General features: G+C 36.3%; 2 protein-coding genes across 6 annotated transcripts in view; both read right to left on the bottom strand.

Annotated features, from left to right (window-relative positions):
- The window catches only part of LOC144970857 (uncharacterized), a 147,430-nt gene that overhangs the window by 36,683 nt on the left and 87,511 nt on the right, over positions 1-23,236 (bottom strand). The window lies entirely within an intron of this gene.
- Positions 15,740-23,236, bottom strand: part of LOC144970858 (uncharacterized) — a 43,668-nt gene continuing 36,171 nt past the window's right edge. For all 4 annotated transcript variants that reach the window (XM_078910960.1, XM_078910958.1, XM_078910959.1 and 1 more), the window contains exon 2: positions 15,740-22,555. In XM_078910960.1, coding sequence (XP_078767086.1) covers positions 18,228-21,737 — 3,510 coding nt within the window. In that variant the 5' untranslated portion in view covers positions 21,738-22,555 and the 3' untranslated portion in view covers positions 15,740-18,227. The remainder of the gene's footprint in view (positions 22,556-23,236) is intronic.

The following is a 23,236-nucleotide window of genomic DNA, read 5'->3' as shown; positions in this document are numbered from 1 at the left end:
GTGGTGGTGATGGTGATAGCCGTTGATTGGTGGAGTTTGTATTCTTTTTTTCTGAATAGAATAACTTTGCTACAGACCAGTAATCTATCAGGTGTGTACATTTGTAAAAATTCATTGACACACCAAATTAAAGATTTCTTATTGAACGGTGGGCTGGTCGGATAAACTTGTTTACATAACAATGTGAAACTTGAGTGTGCCTGGCATAGACTGGGAAAAACACGTTTTTTGTTTTTGCTCAGTTCAAATACAGACATATCAAAACAACCAACGCCTTAACATTTTAAACCTTAATCTTGCTTAAGAGACATTTAGAAGTGTTAAACAGTAGGCTGGGCTGATAAAATTGTTTACATAATATTGTGGCGTACATTGGGGGAAAACATTTTTTTTGCCTTGTTCAATCAAAATACATATCAATCCAAACAACCAACGCCCAGAGTGAGGAGTGATAGTGATTTTAGATAAGTACCGAATTCGTAGGTAATGACGTCGAGTGCTGAGTGTGTAATCCACAATGCGATATGCTGGCTTTTCTATCAAGCACGCGCAATGGGAATTGTCATTCCATTTCTGGAATTGAGCAAGACAAGATGCAATAAACGCAACACCAGTGAAAAATCTCTTCGTAATTTTGTAAAGATGACCGATAAAAGTAAATTGAATTGTCTCACTCTCGACTATTGACAGAGTTCACTATAACGGAGAATTATCATTATGACTTTTATCAAGACCACCCACATTTACCTCCCTCATATCCTTTGTAAAATACTCAACACGGAAAACTCGAAAACACGGAAATCTCAAACTTATAGGCTCGGTCCCGACTTGTTCGAGATTTCCGTGCTCTAGTGTATTACTGGAAAATCTAGCTCCAATGTAATAGCAGGAACAATTTCTCAAAATTTTGATAAGTGTGGACAAAGTATCATTTGGATACAGGAAATGAGAGTGACACCGAGGATGAAGAATGCGAACCTTCAACACCTTTAGGAAGTTCTGGTCAATTGATTTTAAAACTGCAGAAAAGTGTTGTCATTTGAAATGGCTCAAACGTGGTGACAGTGTTTTGAAACAGTCACACGGCAAGCATATTGCAAGCTTTTGTAAGGATGTGTCGCTAGGACTATTGGTAGACAGAACGTCTGACAAACTGTCGACTTCCGTAACTGAAGCATGGTGGAATACAACTTTATCTTGGGAGGTCTTGATTGGCATGGTCATTTCAGGCCAAACTACACTGTTCAACGACTCGGACATAGCGGGTGAAATTGTTTTCTTTTGTATTTTGATTGACATGTCGCTGAATAAAGCCACTGAAACCAAAAAGAACCAAAAGAAACAATATTATATGAATGTGCATAGTGGCAGATTCATGTCCACAAGCTAAATTTGGGTTGTTCCACGAAGTGTGAAAACCCCAAGTCATCAAACATGATTCCAACACACAGAGAATGTGGCGATATCAACATAGCCGTCCACGCCATTCTCTAGCAGTTAGTTATGACAAAGCCCGACTACGGAAATCACCTTGAAAAAAATCATATAATCAGCCCAAAATAAGATTGAAACCAGTTTATTTTTGTTCTTTTTTATTTCTTTGTATCAGCTCTCTCTCTCTCTCTCTCTCTCTCTCTCTCTCTCTCTCTCTCTCTCTCTCTCTCTCTCTCTCTCTCTCTCTCTCCCTCTCTCTCTCTCTCTATCTATCTATCTATCTATCTCTATCTATCTGTGATTGTGTGTGTGTGTGTGTGTGTGTGTGTTTGTATGACATGATACGCCTTTGTTTATTTCTCACAACCCAGGCATCACACGTTGTGCGAAATCTACAATGTGACCTTTCTACGGAATGGGGTCATTCGTTGTATCATAAATCAATGGGGCGGGAAAGGGTCCGATACGCTTTTTTAGGAACCGGCCGAAAGATTCCAGTGTAATAAGAGCTGATCTCATTTCAGCCGTAGCGTAATAAAACGTACAATTACAATACATTTTGTAGGTAAATATCTACAAAGTGAATGGCTACCTTGTAACTCGATTCAACCAAAAGTGTCAGCAATTATTTCCCTGTGTACTGTCCAAAAATAAAGGCGGTTCGTTCAAATATGACAAAGCCACAAATATTTTTCAAACCCGACCTCCGATGGCGAATGCATGTTTTTATGAAAATTAATGCGAAAAGCACTTTTCAACAAAATATAAAATATTTGAAAAGAATTGTTTCTATAATAGTTTCTGTACCCAAACTGTCTAAAGTGCTCTGAAGTTATAGATGGTATCATTTTTTGATAGGAGAATCTCATTGAAATGTTATTACTCTCGAAATATGGGTAAAAACGAAAAATTATCCAGCCGGACTGACCATCGTTACAGGTAATCACCGGCCTCAGGGGGGAAATTACGCTTTTTTTTACGGTGCGGCCAAATCAAGGAGGAATGTTTCCAATGCCTCGGCCGACAAAGGATATAGGCGAGGTAATCGGAGGGGTCTAATTGGAATGAAAATAAGATTCTTTAATTCCTACGTTTGAAATTTCGAACATTCCCAATGCAAGCTCCCACGGTCGCGCAGCGGCATTTAGAAGTCTTTCAGCATTTCAAAGGCAGGAATAAAAAACACTTATATTGATAGCATTGTGGTACAGATTAAAGGTGACTCTAGTCCAGTATTATATCAGGGCTGGATGATGTGGACTGGATTAACTATTTAATTTAATTGAATAAGACCACTTCATGAAATAACAAAATACTTCCGACTCAAACCCTTGTTCAGCCAACAACAAAAACAATTTCAAAGGCAATACTTTATGTAAAATACAGATAGACTGGAGAAAAATCTCCACATATCCAGTCGCGAAAAACGATGGCAGAAAGTCAAATTTATGTCTAGAAGATGAAACTTTAGGTATCTTCGTAAGATCTAATTTGTTGTGAAGAATTCTACTTATAGTTTGTTACAAAACAAAAAATATTTTGTTTGAATTGAGATTGTCTTAATTTTGAATTGAATTCTAAACCCCCGCTTAAACCCAGCATAACCCTGGATTTAGGCTGTGAGTAGCATATAATTGATTTACTGTTATTGTTAGTATTTTAAAATCAATTCACCTCTATGTTTTTATTACAAAAACTATTTTTAATGACAGAAAAATGATGTAAATTGTCGGAACTGAAATCCGTGTACGGAATTGACCCCAATTCCATAGCAGGTGTTGAAATGGGCCAAAGTTTCTTTCCTCAATTAGGGCAATTATTGTTTTGAGAATAATCAACTTATATTAACTTTATTTTTGTTGCCCAAGCTAAACAGTGCAGACTTTGATAATGAGATCTCAAATAGTCGCATTGGCGTCTGAAGTAAATAAATATGAAAAGTTGGAAATTAAGAAAAAAACACACACTTCACGGTTTTCGCTTAAATATTTATTATATTTTTTTTTCAAAAGAGTTCGAGCCCAAAAATATTGTTTACATTTCAATTGTCCTCCTGTTTTGATGATCATTAAACGATCTGGACCAATGGTGTTTTTGTTGTTGCTGCTTTGCGGTGTGCTTTTTTTTTTGTTTGAATTTTTTTCTTTTGTTCGCTTTTTGTATTGTTAATTTGGGAGTATCTAATATTTAGTTGCTTTTATGGATTTCTTTTTGTTGGTTTATCTTAGTTTTTCTTTTTGTTTTTCTTTGTTCTGTTTTGTTTTCTTTTGTTTTTTGTTGGGGTCTATTTATCTTACCCCAAACAAGCAATGGATGATTTGGTATCTAGCCAAGAGTAATGACCAAGGTCTATAATGATACAGACGATGTAGCCCAGTAAATATTGTTTTTGATATTCAACAACAATCAAGTGTCTTTGGTCGGCTAACTTATTGCATCGCCGATTCTATGTAGGGCTAATCCCCTTAACTAGCCTACGCGGCCTGCAATATTGTATATTTATTTTGGCTTGGCAGTGTCAGATATTGTTACGGTGTTATTGTAAAACGTGCGTATAACAGGCTTATACTGTATATAAAATTGAGTGGGTGTAGTGTGGACTGAAGAGAAAAACGGCCAAGTGTTAAGAAGAAAACCATTCTAGGAATGGCAAAACCTGGAAGAGAACAAAGGGTCAACCGCATTGTTTCTATATCTCGTAAGAACAATAGGCCACTCCTGACTTCTGCCGTACTAGGAAAAACATTTTGACAATTTTGACCAGAAAACTCGTCCTTCAAATAGGGATCGATTAAAATGACTCATCTTGTCGAAAGGCCTAATACCTGGTATTTCAGGATTGAGAATTTTTGACAAGATAAGGGATCACTTTAATCGAATGAAATTTGAAGGGCGAGATTTCTGGCCAAATTTTGAAAATGTGTTGTTTGTTTTTTTGTTGTTTTTTTTTTTTGGAGTACATTAGCCTTGGCATAGAGGTACGTAATCATCGGTATTGTTTGCGATTTAAGCAATAGTCCGACAATCATTTCCTCTCTTGATAACTCAGATAAGAGTCACCACGTAAACCACTTCCTTTATATTTTATGCTTGATATTTGATGTTTAAAAGGAGGATTGCCAAACGGGTTTTACAAAGCAGCCTAAGTCACCAAGAAAAGTTAGATAGTATGTCTTAAAAACATCGTGTAAAATGTACCATATTAAGAAGTAAATTAAAAGATTCTTTTTTTCCTCTCTTACGCCAATAAATATGGGACTTAAAAAGCTACCTCACAGCTTTTATAGAATCTGGAAAATAATCGTCTAATTACAAAGTATGAAATGTACTTGTTGTGTTTTGATTTACCTTGTAAACAAAGTGTGTAGAGGGAAAAAGAGCCAAAAAGAGCCCAAACGCAAATTAAAATATTCAATGCCAAATAGTTGCATTCAATCGAAAAGGCAAACTGGCAACCAGATTATGAAAACCAAGTGATAAGAAAAGGGAGCGGAAACTGTTCAAACATTCACTTGTCACATGTAAAGAAATATGCAGGCTTTAAGGCGAGAAACGGGGCCTCGTGCTTTATACAATAGGGCGCACGACATTAACACATATCGTGCTGGTTCGAATCCGTATACCTTCATGCTAAATTCTTTTCCTGAATCCTTATTGCACTTAAACAGTCTTGATTGAGGAGTTTGGTTTATTAATGAATTATATGAGATGGTGCGAAAAACTGTCTGTCGAAAACCTTGGAATCTCTTTAAGGTTTTAACATGTAACGCTCCTCAGGTTCGCAAGTGCAGAGAGATTAAACATGAACCGTTATCAAATTCATTTTTTTCCAAACAAAAAAAAAGGGTGGAGGAGGGGTATGTACTTTAAAATGACTTATAAAATTTACTTTACTTCGAGAGCGAGAAATTCCTTCAGAAGATGAGCAAAGCAACGATAATGGTACGATACGATACGACAAGAATTTGTTAAGAATATGATACAGGATTACTCAAATTACACTTCTTGCGCTCAGTTCATTAAAAATACCTTGATCCTTCCCTAAGCTGGTTCGGGTTTGATGGCATTTATCTATTTTACCGACACTGTTTTAAGGCAACTCTTTCCTAAGCTAAACTGTATTTGTTTTCATTTCTTTAGTTTATTTATAAAAGGTATTTTAAAAAATTAAATTAAAATAAATTCTCTATATTCATCCCACAAGGCAACTTTGTCTTTAGGGTCTATTCCACGGAAAAATTGAAATAACAAAGGCGTTAGCGGCAGTGCAATACCGCAAACTGAACTAAGGCGAAGTGACTTGTTCAAGGCCACACAGCGCAGCGGGTATTCGTACTCGGTACCTTACCGCTGACCCACACTGCCCCCAAATCTTCTGTGAGTTACATACACATTATTATTACATAAAGCACCTTTCAATCGACGTGAAAATATATATGCAGGTCTGACATCCGACCCCAGTTATGGGCCTTTTTAAACATTGTTGTACTCGACAATATTTTGCGTCAGTTATTGAGATTTCCATTACGACAATGAGCTTATAATGAATTGGGCTATCAGAGCTCTAAATAAATGCACCTCGCTTTTCAATACAACACGTGTTTCAGCGTACGGCAATACTGGATTATGTAAACAGTTTTTTAAAAGATTATTGAAGTTGGAATTCAATTTGTAAGACATCATGATACATGAAGAAATGGATAGAATAAGTACGTATGATCTGTGTATCACGTAAAGAAAATTTTGTAATCAGAAAAGGAAGAATAGCTGTACGAAAGTGATTAATGTTGTCTGTCACGTAGACTATCAGTTGTGTTTACCTTTATTCTGAAATCTTTTTTTTAAAGAAACCAAAGATGATCATTTAGAAACGCAAATAATACATGGTTATAATAGTTGGGTCCCGTCTCAGGTTCGGGATCCCTCAACTGAGAGGGTGCAAGAATAGCCCAACGCCAAGCCAGCGGGTCGTAAAAGGCGACTAATGGTGTGTGACTCCCCCTTTTTGAGTCACCTGGTCCTCCGGGTTGAGTGTTGTCGAAGGTTTACACCACTTCCGTAAAACTCAAACTGTTACAGAAATACAGGCAGACAAATCAAATCCTTTTTCTTTTAGTTTGGGCGACCGAAGAGTTTCTGCAATGACAGAATTTATGAAGGACAACAGACAAAGCAGAAAGGACTCTGCTGACCCGATGACGACTTCGTCACACAAGCAGCTTAGAAATGCATCCTGGAACGTTCGCACCATGTATCAAGGGGAAAGCCAAGGGGAACATGGAGAAGAATTATAGAAGCTCAACAGAGAAGTGATAAGACATGGAACGAGATAAAAAAAAAAGTTAGCTCAGGATAGAGAAGGATGGAAACTGTTTCTCTGTGGCCTATACCCTGACCCAGGGGGGAAAAGACAATAATGATGATAAGAGTTGGGGGTTTTCCCATGTACATCTTACAAAAAAGTCATAGCTTATTTATTCCTTTACAGATTTACATAACAATTTCACAATTGTTAACATAGAACTGCTTTAGACCTTCTATTATTTATAAATTATTGTTTCCATGCGGCTAATGATTCAGACAGTACTATGACTTCAAATTTTACAACGGAATAGAATTACTTAACGTGATCTGGAATTAAGAAAATGTATTACGGTTCAAACCACCTTTATACCACTATCCTGTCCTAAAACATACTACTTAAACTGTTCCCTATCTACTACCTTTCTCACCCCAACCCTCGCCCCCTCCTCTCTCTCTCTCTCTCTCTCTCTCTCTCTCTCTCTCTCTCTCTCTCTCTCTCTATCTCTCTCCCCTCCCACTCTTTCTCTATCTCACTCTATCTCTCTCCTCGTCTCTCCCTCTCTTTCTACTCTCTCTCTCTTTTATATATATATATATATATATATATTGTTTCAGCCTGGATAGTGACCTAGTTATGAGCCATACTTGCGTTGTAAATAGTCCAGATAGTATATATCATATTTCATATTTATCATTTAATTTACTTTACGATAACAGAAAGTTCATCCCGCACCATTTGACCTTACAAATGTCCGAGCTAGGGGGTCGCTGACGTCATAAGTCAGGGACAGAATTATCTCATCATAAGATTATCACTTCAGCTTTAGTGATATCCCGGGATCTGGCACACAGAAATATAGGAGCTCCCTATTTAGTTATGTGTCTGTTTGCGGTTGGTACAAAATAAATATATACTGCGAAGCACGTCTCATTAATCACAGATAATCACTAATTTGCGAGATAGATGTGTATGTATAGATGTATATATATATATATATATATATATATATATATATATATTATATATATATTATATGGAGATTTCCATTTCAAAAAGGACAAATTTGAGGTGGCCCTTGTGTCAGTCGCAGTGCAACGCCGCAAAGTGAACTACAGGGGATTCACAAGATCACACACATATACATCTCTCTCTCTCTCTCCCTCTCTCTCTCTCTCTCTCTCTCTCTCTCTCTCTCTCTCTTTCTTTCTTTCTTTCTTTCTTTCTTTCTCTCTCTCTCTCTCTCTTCTCTCTCTCTCATGACATACATATACACTCGCATACACAAACACACACACACACACTCACATACACACACACACATACATACATACACAAAGACCATGCATTTGAAAAGATTCTGTAATTTTAATAACTCGACTTAACCTCACGCCATTTTCCAGCAAAGAGCATGAGAGCATAGTTTCCATATTAATCATCATCTTATGGCCTATAAATGTCAATATCCCTAGACAATAACACAATTCCTAACACATTCAACATTGCTGATCCCCTGCCTTTATTATTCCTTTCATATATATGGGGTTTTTTTGGCTGCTGCCAAGCAGGTCCTGTGTCAAGTCTTGTCACAAATTCAAGCGGCATTGAGAATATTCAGTGACCTGATGGGTGACAATGGTGTCAATTTTTTAAATGTTGTGTTGTAGTTCAGCTCCCAGAGCACTGCCTCAAAAGGAAAATGATCGATATTGCTCTCTGTCGCAATCAGATATCATTGTTCTTTATTTTCTGAACTATTTGTGGGTTGCTGCATTGTTAGATCTTGTCAAAAGTATTTGCGATAGACTATCATAACAAGAGTAAGTTTAGTGCTATATAAAAAATAATTGAGCCTAATGTTTGTGAATGGCTAACGCACTGGCCTCTAGTATGAATGTGCTGGCTAATTACTAATAATAACGCATTTGAAAGATAAACACTAATCTTTAAAATTAGAAGCTTATGAAAGCTCTTTATCTGACATTGACAGGATATTTGTTTCAGCTGGGTTTTTTTAAATTATTAAAAAGGGTTGTTTATTCTTGATGGGCACTGTATCAAACTGATCAGAGCATTATCTTTCAAATAATTTATAACTTTCCATAGCCTATAACAAACAATGGCATATTGTATTTTTGGAAAATATAACATATATTTCTAAATCTAAACACTTGGCAAAAACAAAAGAATTTTTCAATTTTAATCGGTCAATAAAAGATTTTTATCTCAGTGATTTATTTTCAACTTTGTTCCATGAAATCTGTCAAAAGGGGAATGCACTCTGGGTTGACATCTCAGCATGGGGTAGATTCCACAAATCTCTGACAGTAGCTATTTACGGTACCCAAGAACTGGCTTAGCCTTGAGGTGAAACGGCTTACTAGTGAAGCGATAACGGTTGGACATGCGTCCAACGTACACGTGTGGGTTGTGGGGATCTCCTGTGAAGATAGGTTAGAGTCCCTTGTCGTCAACTATTTCAATGCACGATTACGTTGTATATTATGTCTTCCAAAACATTCGTCATTATTAAGTCAAAAATGCTTACAACCACGAAAAATATGAAGCTATTGTTTTGCTATGACAACATTTAAAGGTTATTCGTCTACTAATTTGGTCAACGGAAAATGAAATATAAATAGATTTCATTATCATCATTAATAAGTAGTGACTATTGATTTGGATACTGCCTAGTCTGTAGTTGTATCGATACTGTATTTTTATGGTTTATATATGTGGGGGAGACAAGACTCGGGACTATGAGACGGCATATACTTAAGTTCTTAAAGGTCGGAAAAAGTATGTATAACACGGTGCCAGTACAAGAAAGAAAGAAAGATATTAGAAAAGGAAACATCCCATTCTTTATAACGACAAAGACATCATGGAAGTTTTAACACCTTGGAAAATTCCAAAAGACTCGGACGGAAAATCAGGCATTAGTTTTCTGTTTTTCCATTTACTTGGCACGTCTTAAACATAAATAAATACTACGTTTATAGAAGTTTCAAACACCTTGGTAAACTCCAAGAGTCTCTGGGGAGAGGTGGGGGTGGAGTTCAGACTTTAGTCTAATAAAACGTTGGAGTAAAAAAAAAAAAATGAAACAATATGGATGGGTGTCTTGTTCGTGTCAAAGATCTGAACAAGTGTTAAGCTGTAGTTCAGAACTTTATCTTATTCTGGTGCTTGCTCCTTAATTTCTTTAATTTGCTATGTTCGTCTCAAAGAAAGCCACTGGAGATTATGAAATAAAAATTTATCCCAAAATCAACAATCTTGGAATCCAACATACACCCTCTGCCTTACCTAGATAATGTATCAAACAAACTATTAATTGATATATTTCTGCGCAACTGTGTTTCTTTAACTAGCAATGTATCGTCGTACCTAATATAAGATTTATTTTTTTTAAACATGAGTATTTATATAGAGAATTATCCGCTAAACGTGTTCAAAGCGCTTTACAGGGGTCTAGGCCAACAGCAACACTCAACATGTAAAACTTCACATGGTACCTGTTGGCGATATTACGTTTATTTCGGACAGAGACAACGCTGTTAACGGCCAGGTAATAATTTTTACACATGACTACGGCGAGAGAATCTGAGTAAAGAGCCTCTTCCAAGGACTCAACAATGCACTGCTCAGAGCGGGAGTTGAACCCTGGACTTTCCTATCCAAAGTCGAGTGTTATACCACAAGACCACACAGCCGCACATAGGCTATCATGTATTGAAATTTTTGAATAAAATCTTCATGGATTAAATCCTATATTGGTGGAATTTTTAAAATTGTTGTTGCCTGTTTTTCTATCATTCTTTTATTTTGGGTATTATTTGCTTTTTCCAAATTGTTAATCATTTTAGTCGTTCTTTTGTTGTTTTTTTTTTTGTTTTTTTTTTGTTGGGGGGGGGGGGGTTGTTGTTTTCTATTTATTTATTTTTTTTTGTTTGGGGGGGGGGGGGGGGTTCTTGACTTCTTTGGGTTTTTAGGAAGAGGGGGTGGATTTCTTTTTCTTTTTCATTTTTTAATATTCTGGCAAATCTTGTAGTATTTTGTTGGGGGTTTTTTGGGGTTTTTTTTATTGTACTTACTCCCATATTAACCACAATGAAATTCACAAAGTTGTTATCTAGTTTAGTTTTAACATTAAAAATATCTCGTGTGATATTTTAGATATAATCTAACCTTTTCCGCAAAACAAGGAAATTAATTGTTATCCTTTGTTTATCAAATGGCGACAAACACTTTTTTAAAATGACGGAATCAATCGAATTATCAAAGCTAAACCTGTATAGTTGATAAAGAAACCACACAAAAAAAGAAAAGAATTGTGCTACTATAAAACACAATATCCACTAACCGTGCTCAAAGCGCTTTACAAAGGGTTCCTGGCCAACAGCAATGTATAACTTTTTGAAGGAGACATGACACTTGTTAGGCGACATTACATTTCCGACAAAGACAACGTGGTTAACTGCCAGGTACTCATTCTACACTTGAGTCCGGTGAGAGAATGTGAGTAAAGAGCCTTTTCCAAGGTATCAACAATGCTCTGCTCGGGACTCGAACCCACGACATACCGATCCGAATGCGAGTGTCATTCCACTAGAGCACATAATCGCACAGCGTTCTCTCACGGAAGTTTGGCGTGTTTTATTCTCTTCAATTCCCCAGATCGTAGACTGCGTTATATCAATAAAAATTTAGAATGTAAACAACACTTCTGACACCTTTAGCGGCTATGCGGCCTAGTGATATGACACTTGCCTTCGAACCGGAAGGTCGAGGGTTTGAGTCCGCTTTGAGTATACTTGAGTCCTTAGAAAATACTTTTTACTTCATACTCTCATCGTACTCAGGTGTATAACAAGTACCTGGCCGTTAACAGCATTATCTCTATCGGATAAAGGCGTTATATCTGATCCTACATGTTAAGTGTTGCTGTTGGCTAGGAGCCTTTTGTAAAGCGCTGTGATTGGGTATAGTGGATATTGCACAATATAAATGCTCTAAGAATACAATGTGAAGACCAATGCTAAGCTGTGGACTGAAAAAAAATATTAATTAATTTTCAGCTTTAAAAAAAGAACAAAGTACAAAACAATGAACGTTTCGGGCTCTAATCAGCAAGCAACAAAATGCAGTTATAATTGTTGAAAAAAGGATTATAAAAATAGCACGGAATAGTTTGCCAGATTAGCATTTGATCAGCCACAAATAAATCAGCAACAACCAAAAAGCATTATAATCGTTATATGATAAACTAAGTCTATAGATATGATTGCATTGTCAGTTTATTGGCTTTGTTGTTGATTGAAGACAAGGCTGAACTCGAAAGGTTCCTGTACGAACATAACGTTCTTTTAATTAATAATTGTTCTATTTGTAAGAAACAGTTTACATATTCTATTAGCACATAAATAAAACTACATAGAAAAGTTTATAATTTGTTGACAAGTGTGTTGAACCTACGCATTTGAACACTTCTTCACATACACTCACTGACTCTGAGTGAGTACTCAAGTACCATCCGGATGATGTCTATCCGCCATTACAATTGAACCTGTCAACGTCATTTTGAAATAAATCACTCCGGGTCTGTCTTTCATCAAAATCTTGACAGCACCCGGGATCGATCTTGGTCCCTGTGCGTGTGAATATTGCGGGGTCGCCGCTAGACCGTCTAGTGTAAAAAAAAAAGTTAAATAAATCTTATCAATTTATGTGTGTTAATTGATTACACAAATACGAAGCTCAATAAATAAATGTTCTGTCCATTGCAAAATCTTTGTACTTACCCAAAGGACGAGCTAAATATTTATCTGCCGTCTGTTTAGTTTCTAAAGTAATGTATTTATGTTTTTATTGTTTTTGCTGTTATCTGAAGAAGGGTTTCGAGCCCGAAATATTCATTGTTTTGTATTTGTTCTTGTTGAAGCTCTCAAATTCATTTTTTTTAAATTACATTTTACAGCCCGCAGATTTTAACAGCTTATTAATATCACATTGCAGATCAATGCCTTTTTCCGGTATCTTATTTTCGGGGTTTTTTAAAGATTGTTTTGATAGTTTTTGTTTTGCTTATTAGGTGTAGTAGTTTGATTATTTCGTTTTTGTTTCATTTGATCAGTTCTTTTATTTTTTTTCGGTCTGACGTGCGGCTATGTGGTCTTGTGGTATGAATCTCGCTTTCCGATAGGAAGATCCTGGGTTCAAGCCTCGCTCGACGCATAGTTGGGTCCTTGGAAAGGGCTCTTTAATCACATCCACTCAGGTGTGAAATAAGTACCTGGCCGTTAGCAGCATTTCTATCCGAAAAAAAATGTAATATCACCTAACAGGCGTCATATTGGCACGTCTTAAATGTAAAGTGTTGCTGTTGGCCAGGGACCCTCCGGAAAGCGCTTTGAGTCTGTTTAGTTGATATTGCGCTATATAAAGCTCATTTTTCAGAAACGAAAAGCGTACAAAAGTATCAATCGACATGACATTGAGTATTTTAGGTATAATGTAGGTATTTTGATATAACCTGCTTTTTTTCTAAATTCATGTTTATACACACATTGTATTGCTCTCTTTTCATATTGTCGCAATAAGTTTCGTCATTCCAATACAACGACTCGATTAAGGTAGAATTTGTGTTTCTGACAGAAAGGGTGTAGGTATATCGGTTTTCTTCATGAAATACTCATTGTAAGGCTTCATCTCCTAACGAGTATAGAAGATATATCCACGCATTTTGACAACTAAACCAATGAATAATAATGATAATATAATAATAATAATAATAATAATAATAATAATAATAATAATAATAATAATAGCAATAGTAATAATAATAGTAATAATAACAATAATAACAATAATAATAATAATAATAATAATAATAATAATAATAATAATAATATATTGATGATGAATAATAATATATATATATATACATATATATATACTCGTATATATATTATATATATATATATATATATATTTTAGTGTGTGTGTGTGTGTGTGTGTGTGTGTGTGTGTGTGTGTGTGAATACGGAATTATTTTTTAAAATGTAAATTAGGATAAATATGAGGAGGTGGCACTAAAAAAATAATGTAACCTGTGGTATATTATGAAGATTGCTTATCCATTCTTTTTCGCCTTTAATCTATCTATTTTTTAAATTAAAAAATAAATAATTAAATAAATAAAAATAAATAAACGCTCAATTGCTTCTTTCTACCATCTAAAAATAACAGAAATGTACCTCGAGGCAAAGGCGAAATATGCAATTCACCTAAGATTCCACAGCCTTAACCAGTCAACTGTCGTACACGGTAAAAACATGAATTTAATCAAGAGTTGGCCACAAAGATTCCACAGCCTTAACCAGTAAACTGTCGTACACGGTAAAAACATGAATTTAATCAAGAGTTGGCCACCAAATCCGTCCTTCAAATAGCGATCGATATAGGACGAGTTCGTGACCAAATCAATTTACTACGAGTTTTCTAGGTCATGACAGGTAACTGGTTAAATACATCGAGAGTTCTGTTGAGTGCAGTTGGGTGTGAAACAGGACCTGATGAAAATTCGTTTGGTTAAAAGTATGCAGGGCATTAAATTTCTTAAAACGCAGATTTTCATTTAAGATCTGAAAACGGAACTTTCCTATATAGACTTATTTCTTTATTTACGATTCGTTTCGGTTTCAGAAGGAAGGATGGGACTCTTCTGCCCACACCGTTACAGTAGATTTAGATCCTTGAGTGTTTGGCAATGCCAGAGGAAATTGTTGCATCATATATGAGCCAAACTTTAAAAGAAAAATTAGGAGTTGCCAAAAGTAGGAATGATGGCGATGGGGAAAGAAATTGTGATATTAGTAGTTGTAGTAGTAGTAGTAGTAGTAGTAGTAGTAGTAGTAGTAGTAGTAGTAGTAGTAGTAGTCGTAGTAGTAGTAGTAGTAGTAGTAGTAGTAGTAGTAGTAGTAGTAGTAGTAGTACTAGTAGTAAGTATAGTAGTAGTAGTAGTAATAGTAGTAGTAGAAGAAGAAGAAGAAGAAGAAGAAGAAGAAGAAGAAGTAGTAGTTGTAGTAGTAGTAGTAGTAGTAGTTGTTGTTGTTGTTGTCGTTGTTGTTGTAGTGTAGCAGCCGTAGTAGTAGTAGTAGAAGTAGTAGTAGTAGTAGTAGTAGTAGTAGTAGTAGTAGTAGTAGTAGTAGTAATAGTAGTAGTAGTAGTAGTAGTAGTACTAGTAGTAGTAGTAGTAGTAGTAGTAGTAGTAGTAGTAGTACTAATAGTAGTAGTAGTGGTATGTAGTAGGAGGAGGAGGAGAAGGAAGAAGAGGAGAAGGAGGAGGAGGAGTTTTCTGAGGTTAGCAATCAAAACGTAAAACAATACACGGTCAGTTCTCATATCCACCAATGTGCGCTTTTCTCAGGAATTCCAATAATAACAGATAACACAGTTTAACATGGGTGTTGCTATCCAAACATTGTATTTCTGAACAGCGGTATAGACTTTCGTTCCAAACAACCCGTGAGGTTATGAAAAAGAGAAGAAGGTCGTGAGAAACGCTACGACCGTAAAAGAATTCCTTAGGTGTAGATTGAAACACATGATAAGGAAATGTACCTCATTTTTATATTTTCGCATAAACAGTGAAAAGGGGAATACCCTATAATCCCTTTTTACCCATTTAACTCCGTTATTTATTCACTGAGAATCATCGTTACGTCATCATCCTCATCATTTTTAAGGTCTTCTTGGTAATCGTCAACATCATCACCACTGCCATTGCAATATTGACCACCTTTATTTACCTCCACCGCCATAATGATCATCAACAGCAACATCATCATCACCACATTGCTCATCATCATCATCATCATCATCATCATCATCATCATCATCATCATCATATTCATCATATCATCACCACAAACAACAACACCGACGACAACAACAACAACAAAAACAACATATACAAAAAAAAAAACAATAACAAAAGAATCACAAGTTGGGCTCTTCATAATTTATTGTTAAGATTCATAATAAGACTCATTTAAAAAATCACACAAAAATCCACACAGTAAACCCAGGCACGATTAAAGCCTGGATTTAATACATTTTCACAGGAATGACTGTATGGCACATTAATAAATTAATCATTATGACAATATGAAGCATAAGACATGGTGATGACTTGTGACCGATGTGAACTTAATTGGAGGTCTGATAACCCAATTTAGTATTGGCTCATTCTTTTATTGGACATCTCAACGCAAAATATTCATAACAACAATGTTAAACTAGGCTCATAATTATTATTAGGTTCGAATATCAGACCTGCATACATGTACACGTCGCTTGGCACAAAAGTCATAATGATGAATCAATGAATGATAATATCTACGTCAGAGTAAAATAATAATAATGATAATAGTAATAATAATAATAATAAAAATAATAATAGTAGTAGTAATAAGGATAATATATTAATAATAATAATAATAAATAATAATAATAATAATAATAATAATAATAATAATAATAATAATAATAATAATAATAATAATAATTAATTAATTAATCTATGGACTCTCTGATTATTTACTGACAATAACATTTCACTCAGATTGTAAGGCATTCTACATAATATTTAGGTGTCCTTTTGATATCCGTTAAAATTATCTCAATTAACTCGGTATATTCAAATCACTGTGGTAAAATCTACGTGTACTTATTCTATATACGTATACCATGTTTATCTCAACAGACAGTATCATCACTTTATTTAAATGCAGGTAAGCCTAAAAGTCTTTCTTTTTTCCCCCCACTGATTGCACAATTCGTTTAGATAATTTCACAACGGTAATCATTACACTGTTTATTACTCGTCAGAAACGGCCAGATAACATGGTCCATCTTATTTTATAAAAAAATATATCAGCGGAAATAAATAAAATGTGAAGATACGGTCTTTTAAGAAATAAGCTTTATTATATTATATAACTTTGAAACCCATTTTGTTGTGGTCTGCAGTTGTACTTCTCAAAAGAACAGAAAATATTCTCCATTACAACTATGATAAGTTGACCCATGACTGCAGTACCTTTATCATTATAAATAAGACCAGTTTAGTTATTTTTAATCAACAATTAATTGTCATGACTAAAAATCTAAGTTACTTTAAAAAATTATAAATCATTGATTGAAATCATTGTAATCTGATTACTGATTGGTTACATCAAAAATTATCATCACATACAATTGATAATTTATTAGAATACAATGCAAGGTTATTAACAATGAAGGGTCCCGATAGCTCAGTTGGTAGAGCACTTGTTTCACACGTAAAGGGACCAAGATTGATCCCGGGTGCAGTCGCGATTTTGTTCCGACCCTTATGTCCACCCAGCAGTAAATAGGTAGCTAGGTCTATTAGATCTGGCGGAAAGCACTTTGCAATAGACTAGCGTCCTATCCTAAGGGTAACATGCTATTGTCCGTTTCACGCTATAGAAACCGGGATAAACTCCGGCTCCATGGCCCTAATGGCTCTGAAGGACAACTTTTTTGTATTAACAATTAAACAATGACGTAATAAGAATGTCATTTTGTCAAATATTCTATATTTTAAGATTTTGGAGAAAAAAATCGTCAAAGTGGCGCATCGGAACAAATATTTTAATTTACTTTTGAATAATCATCATCTTTCAAAACACGCATTTTAAATATTCCTTTCTAACAAAAAAGTACTTTTTTTCCTTTTTATACAATGCAAACCTACATATCTGTTATTATTCGAAATCTCAAACGTAGCTACAGAATAGTAAATCACATTAAGTGAAAATAGATCTTAAAGATAAAAGACAAGTAATGGCAAAATGAAATTTTAAAAATGATCATAGACCGTCTATATATAAATTGCACAACAGTTTTAAACCCTTAAAAAATATTTTGGAATCCCCACTTTACTCAAATTGATTTAACTTTCAACCATGACGTTGTACCATAAACAATTTAAACAAGACTATGATAAATTTAAAGCAATCTCAAATTCTCAAACTGTGACTTCTGCTTCACGCAAGTCCCCGCGACGACCATCCGGTCATGGGATTGAGTGAGTGAGAGTGACAAATTCCAGGCATCTTGAGTCTTTCTGAATCTTTCTACCAAACAATGACTCGATGAATTTGTTGTTGGTAATCTGTTCTTCACTAACCGTTTAACTCACTCAATCCTAAAGATTTTTGCTACTTTTCAAAATTGGAAAAAAAATGTATTTAAAATATAAGCATGTGCATAGTTTTATTTAACTGCCATAAACATGAAAAAATGAAAAGCATCAGCTTTGATACTACGCCTATAATTTTTCTCATAAAAATGTAATAAATAGGCATGGGGTAAAAGTAACCCGGGTAAATTACGGATATAGTCGGTGTTAGGGTCGAGTGAGTTAAACCGATTAAAGAATAGCGAGTTTAGCTCTTTTTTTTTAGGCCGTAGCTACGCATTTCGAGTGACGCAAGTGTCTTTCTAAATCTTTCTGCCACGTAAACGAAGCAGCGCATCGGTTGCAGCTAATCTGCTCCATAGGGTGTCTTGTGGTTCTATGGTACTTGAGGTCATCACCCCTGAAGAAAGCGCTTGGACACAACTCACATTTGTATGGACGTTCTCCGGTGTGATAACGCACGTGGCGGTCTCTGTTAGGTCTGGCTGTGAATCCCTTGCCGCAGAATTCGCAAAGGTAACGAGTGTGGTTGACAACACTATGGCTTTCCAGTTCGTAGAATGAGTCGAAGACTATGTTGCAAATGTCACATTCGTGAGTGACGTTGCTTTTGTTGTTATTGTTGTTGTTGTTGTTGTTGTTGTTGTTGTTGTTCAGGTCGGTTTTTGAGAAGGCAGCGGGAGCTGGAGTGTCAATGGGCGATGTAGGTGAGCTCCTCTGGGTAAAACGATCTGAAACAAGTTGGTCTTGATATCCTGCGTTCAATATTATGGACGTTGGAGACGATGTATGTGAATGTTGGTAATGCTGGTGATGATGGCGGTGGTGGTTTTGTAAACAGTCATCGACAATTTCTTGTTTCAGTGTTGGGCTAGTTTTTCCTGTTGAAGCAAGGCAAGTTCCGGTGAGACCAATCATTACATTATGCGGTTTCGGTACATTTGTCTCCGCAAGGCTGGAACGTTCTTCTTTGGCGTTTTCTGAAGTTTCATACAGTGGGGAGACTCTACTTTGGAGAAGCGTTTTAGTTAGAGAGCCATTTCCGTGGCTTCTTACTGGGAGCACATGAGTGCCTTTCAAGAGTAATCCTGAAGGGGTGTTGCCAATGTCTTTCAGGAGGTTTTGTCTTGGAAGCCCCCCGCGAGCAGCGAGGAATTTTGAAGCGAGATCAACCATTTTGGAATAAGGTTTGTATCTATTATCAATTGCAGAACGCGCGATTTTAGGACTACCAGCACGAGGATTTGGCGATTGCTCACGGTTCAAAATTGGTGTTGAATATTCCATAGTTTTAACATTTTGATGATTTTCGAAGGTGAGTGTGTTTTTCACGTCGCTATCTAGAGAAAAGCTTGGACTTTGCCAGACAACCTGGAATTCCTCATTGGAGACATTGCTGGTCGTCTTGACGTCTGCCAAACTGGCACTGCGGGATGATGTCTCCTGCTCAACAACGCGAGCGTCGATGGCTGCATAGCCATTTCTGGGTACGCATTGAGTTGACAAGCTCGACGTCATTTGGCTAGAGATATCGGTCGCAGTGTTATGCTCAGCTGAGTCAGTAACTATGCTCTGTTCTCCGGTGGAAGAATTGCTTGATTTGGGCGGTTTCATGCTAAGATCCAAAAGTTCCCCATCAAATTGATCATTGTTTACCTTTGGAACCGGTTTTAGTTCAGTAGGATTGATCTCTCTTGTGGGATAGCAAATTTCGTGTTCAAGAGTATTGCTGATTTTGCCTACTGTATCGATAGTTGCCGGTTTTGATAGTTTTGAAGTCGATGAAGCAAACGAGTTTTCTTCGAGGTGATCCATTGAAGTGTCAGTTGAAACATTTTCCGTTGTCTTTCTCTTTTTGGTTTCAGGCTGGGTTTGCTCATTAAAACTGTTAGGACTCGAATGGACAAGGGAGTGCTCAAGCATGAATGCCTTGCTCCTAAATTGCTTTTTGCATACGCTGCACTCGTGAAACTTGCCTTGAGCATGTGAATATTCGTGACGAACGAATTGCTCATATGTAGGGAGAGTACAGTTACAGAAGCAGCACACGTAAGAGGTATAGTCTTTATTCTTCTTGTGCTTACGGACATGCTTCGTGTAATCGAAAGGGTCGGCAAAGTAGGCGTTGCATGGTTTGCATGAAAATAGTTTATGGCTGTGTAGAAGCTTGTGCTTCAGGGCCATAAGATGGTTGGTTCCGATGAATGGGCATGTTTCACAAGCATACTGCTTCAAAGCCGGATGAGTCTTCTTGTGTTCAAGAAAAGCCTCTTCTCTGTCAAAACTCTCTCCGCATTGGGGACAAATCTTCATCAGTCTCGAGCAGTGTTCTTTTGACATGTGATTCTTCACGCACGCTCTATCCGTGTAGCCCTTCTTGCAGAGAGAACATCTAAATGGTTTATTGAAGTCATGCTTGAGAGTGTGTCCTTTCAGATCGTCTTTGCGAGCGAATGACATTTCACATTGCCCACACTTGTAAGGACGGGCACCAGTATGTATTCTAACATGTCGCTTAAGATTGTTCTTGGAGGAGAAATCCTTGAAACATGTAGGGCAAGCGTGGAGCTGATGGCGTTCAATCATGTGCTTAGAATAAGAGTTAGAATCGAGCAATGTCGCGGGGCATTTCTTGCAGGATAACAAAGTCGCCTTCGTCAAACTGGTTGTCTTCAAATCACTCTCTTTTGAAGGAAGGATATCCACGTTGACCTTGCAGTCTCCTGAGAGGTCCAGGGGGGGTTCCTTGACAACAACATCAGGCTGATATTGATCATCCTGTTTACCGTTATCATTTTCTGCTCTTGCCACATCATTTGCCATGGGTATGTCATCAACAACCATCTGTTGATCGTTGCACACATTCCACTGATCTATGTCTAAGTACTCGCTATATTCCGCAGATCCGCTAGCATCAATTCGGGGTAATCCTTGGACGTTGACTTCAGGTTGGGTCGGATTTTCAACAGGGGGATCCAAATCTATCACTAATTCCGGCTTATCTGCCTCAGTGTGCTCGATCTCCAAATGTTCAGGGCATTCAATGCTCTCAATACTCGACTTCCTTGGTGGGCTCTCATCCCCAAAAGTGGAATATCCGCTCTCTTCATCTGCATCCGATCCATCTGAACCGACTGAAACTCTACGAAAATCTTGAACGAATGGGAGACTTCCAGGTTCTTCCAGCATTCGAGAATGTTGCGTTTCCATTAATGGAATGACAGGAGACTGATCCCTTCCACAACCAAACTCATCAGGATAAGAGCGAATTGCTTCGTTTGACAGATAATTTATAGGACCAAATCTTGTGTCTCTCCCCTTCAACTTAAACCCTTCCCCAAGACTAGTTAGAGAAAATGACAACTCGTCGCTTCTTTTTGATGCATTGTAATTTTCATTCAAATTAACCGATATCGTCTCCCTACAGTCTGCCAGACTTACTTTTATTGAGCCTTCAATCTGAGCTACGGAATATTCTTTCAAAAGAGTGTTGATTAATTTCACTACACTGGTGTATAAAACATCGGTCATTTTCTCTTGGGAACGAATTTTCTTTTGTAGCAAATCATTAACATCTAAATCAAAGCTCTCCTTGGCCATTTTGACAGGATAATCTGACGACTTCAGTTGTGTTATTTCTGAGTTAAATGAGCTCTTTACATGTGGTCGTCGACGAGAGCTTGGTCGTACCTCGGCAACAAACCCAGTTGGCAATTGTGGGGGTGGTACTTGTCGACCCCCATGTCTAGTTTCTATTATGAAGTCACTCATTGTTGTTTCAGATGTGCAAGGGACAAATGGAAATTTAGATTTAGATTTATAAATATGAATAACAATAATAATTTAATGTATGGAACAGTACAAAAAAAATTTTAAATGATAAATGAACTCAAATTTTTAACTTAGAAGGAAGAAATAATTTTAAACTCAAGAGACAAACAGATTTTAAACAAATGATTACGCAAGTAAATTTAGTTCCTATAATATGATAAATGTTTATCTTTTCTGATAAGAAATTGTAACAGGTGATGTTCTATTTATAGTGATGATAAAACAAGTTAAAAACGCTAAAAATCACTCAGAGATAAGCGATAATGTTCTCAAGATTGGTTATAAAAATTGTCTGTATTATCAAGAAGTTAATATTCAACAAGGAAATAGAAATAAATTTAGGAAGATATAAGTAAAAAGGTTAAAAAACGTCCACTGCTCAGATAACGATTTTTTTATATTGTCATCTGTTGCTATTATGGTCACTTTGATTGGAGCTTTTATTGCTAATACTAATACTGCTGCTGCTGCTGCTACAAGTGATGTTTTTCTTGACGTATGTATTTATTGAAGATAAAGAAATGGCTGGCACCTTGACCTTGACGTTATTGGTAGGCGAGGAATTAGCCCAAATATGGTCCGATAAGAAATGAAATGTGTAGAGCCTCCGATAAAGGTCGTGAAGGAATGATCTCAAGCAAAATGACGTCTGTTATCTATATAGGTTGACGGGACTGTGAAAGCTGGCAGTCACTTCAACTTTAGAAGTCAGTCATATGGGGCACTTGACCTGTGTGTGCAGGAAGTTGTGTAAGGCCCTGTAGGGACAAACAAGGGAATGAATTATGTTATTTATAGACTGGGGTTTACAGAGTTGTTGTCCGGTTCAATAAAGCTATCAAGAAAATTCCTATCGCTACCACTGCAGCCACCATCACTGCTGCTGCTTTTACTACTACTACTACTACTAACTACTAATTAGTAGTAGTATTAGTAAACTACTATCTTCTATTTCTACAACTGCTGTCACCCCTTATTTTATTATTATTATTATTATTAGTAGTAGTAGTAGTAGTAGTAGTAGTAGTAGTAGTAGTAGTAGTAGTAGTAGTAGTAGTAGTAGCAGTAGTAGTAGTAGTAGCAGTAGAAGTAGTAGAAGAAGAAGAAGTAGTAGTAGTAGTAGTAGTAGTAGTAGTAGTAGTAGTAGTAGTAGTAGTAGTAGTAGAGGTACTACTACTACTACTACTACTACTACTACTACTACTACTACTACTACTGCTGCTGCTGCTGCTGCTGCTGCTACTACTACTACTACTACTACTACTACTACTACTACTACTACTACTACTACTACTACTATTACTATTACTTCTACTTCTACAACTGCTGTCACCATTTATTTTATTACTATTATTATTATTATTATTAATTATTATTATTATTATTATTATTATTATTATTATTATTATTATTATTATTATTATTATTTTAATAATAAA

The sequence above is a fragment of the Berghia stephanieae genome, chromosome 4 (genome assembly GCF_034508935.2).
Source record: "Berghia stephanieae isolate SIO BIC M18660-M18661 chromosome 4, UCSD_Bste_1.3, whole genome shotgun sequence".
Lineage (NCBI taxonomy): Eukaryota > Metazoa > Mollusca > Gastropoda > Nudibranchia > Aeolidiidae > Berghia > Berghia stephanieae.
Note: the sequence above shows the minus strand (reverse complement) of the source record. Positions and strands in the feature narration are given on the sequence as shown.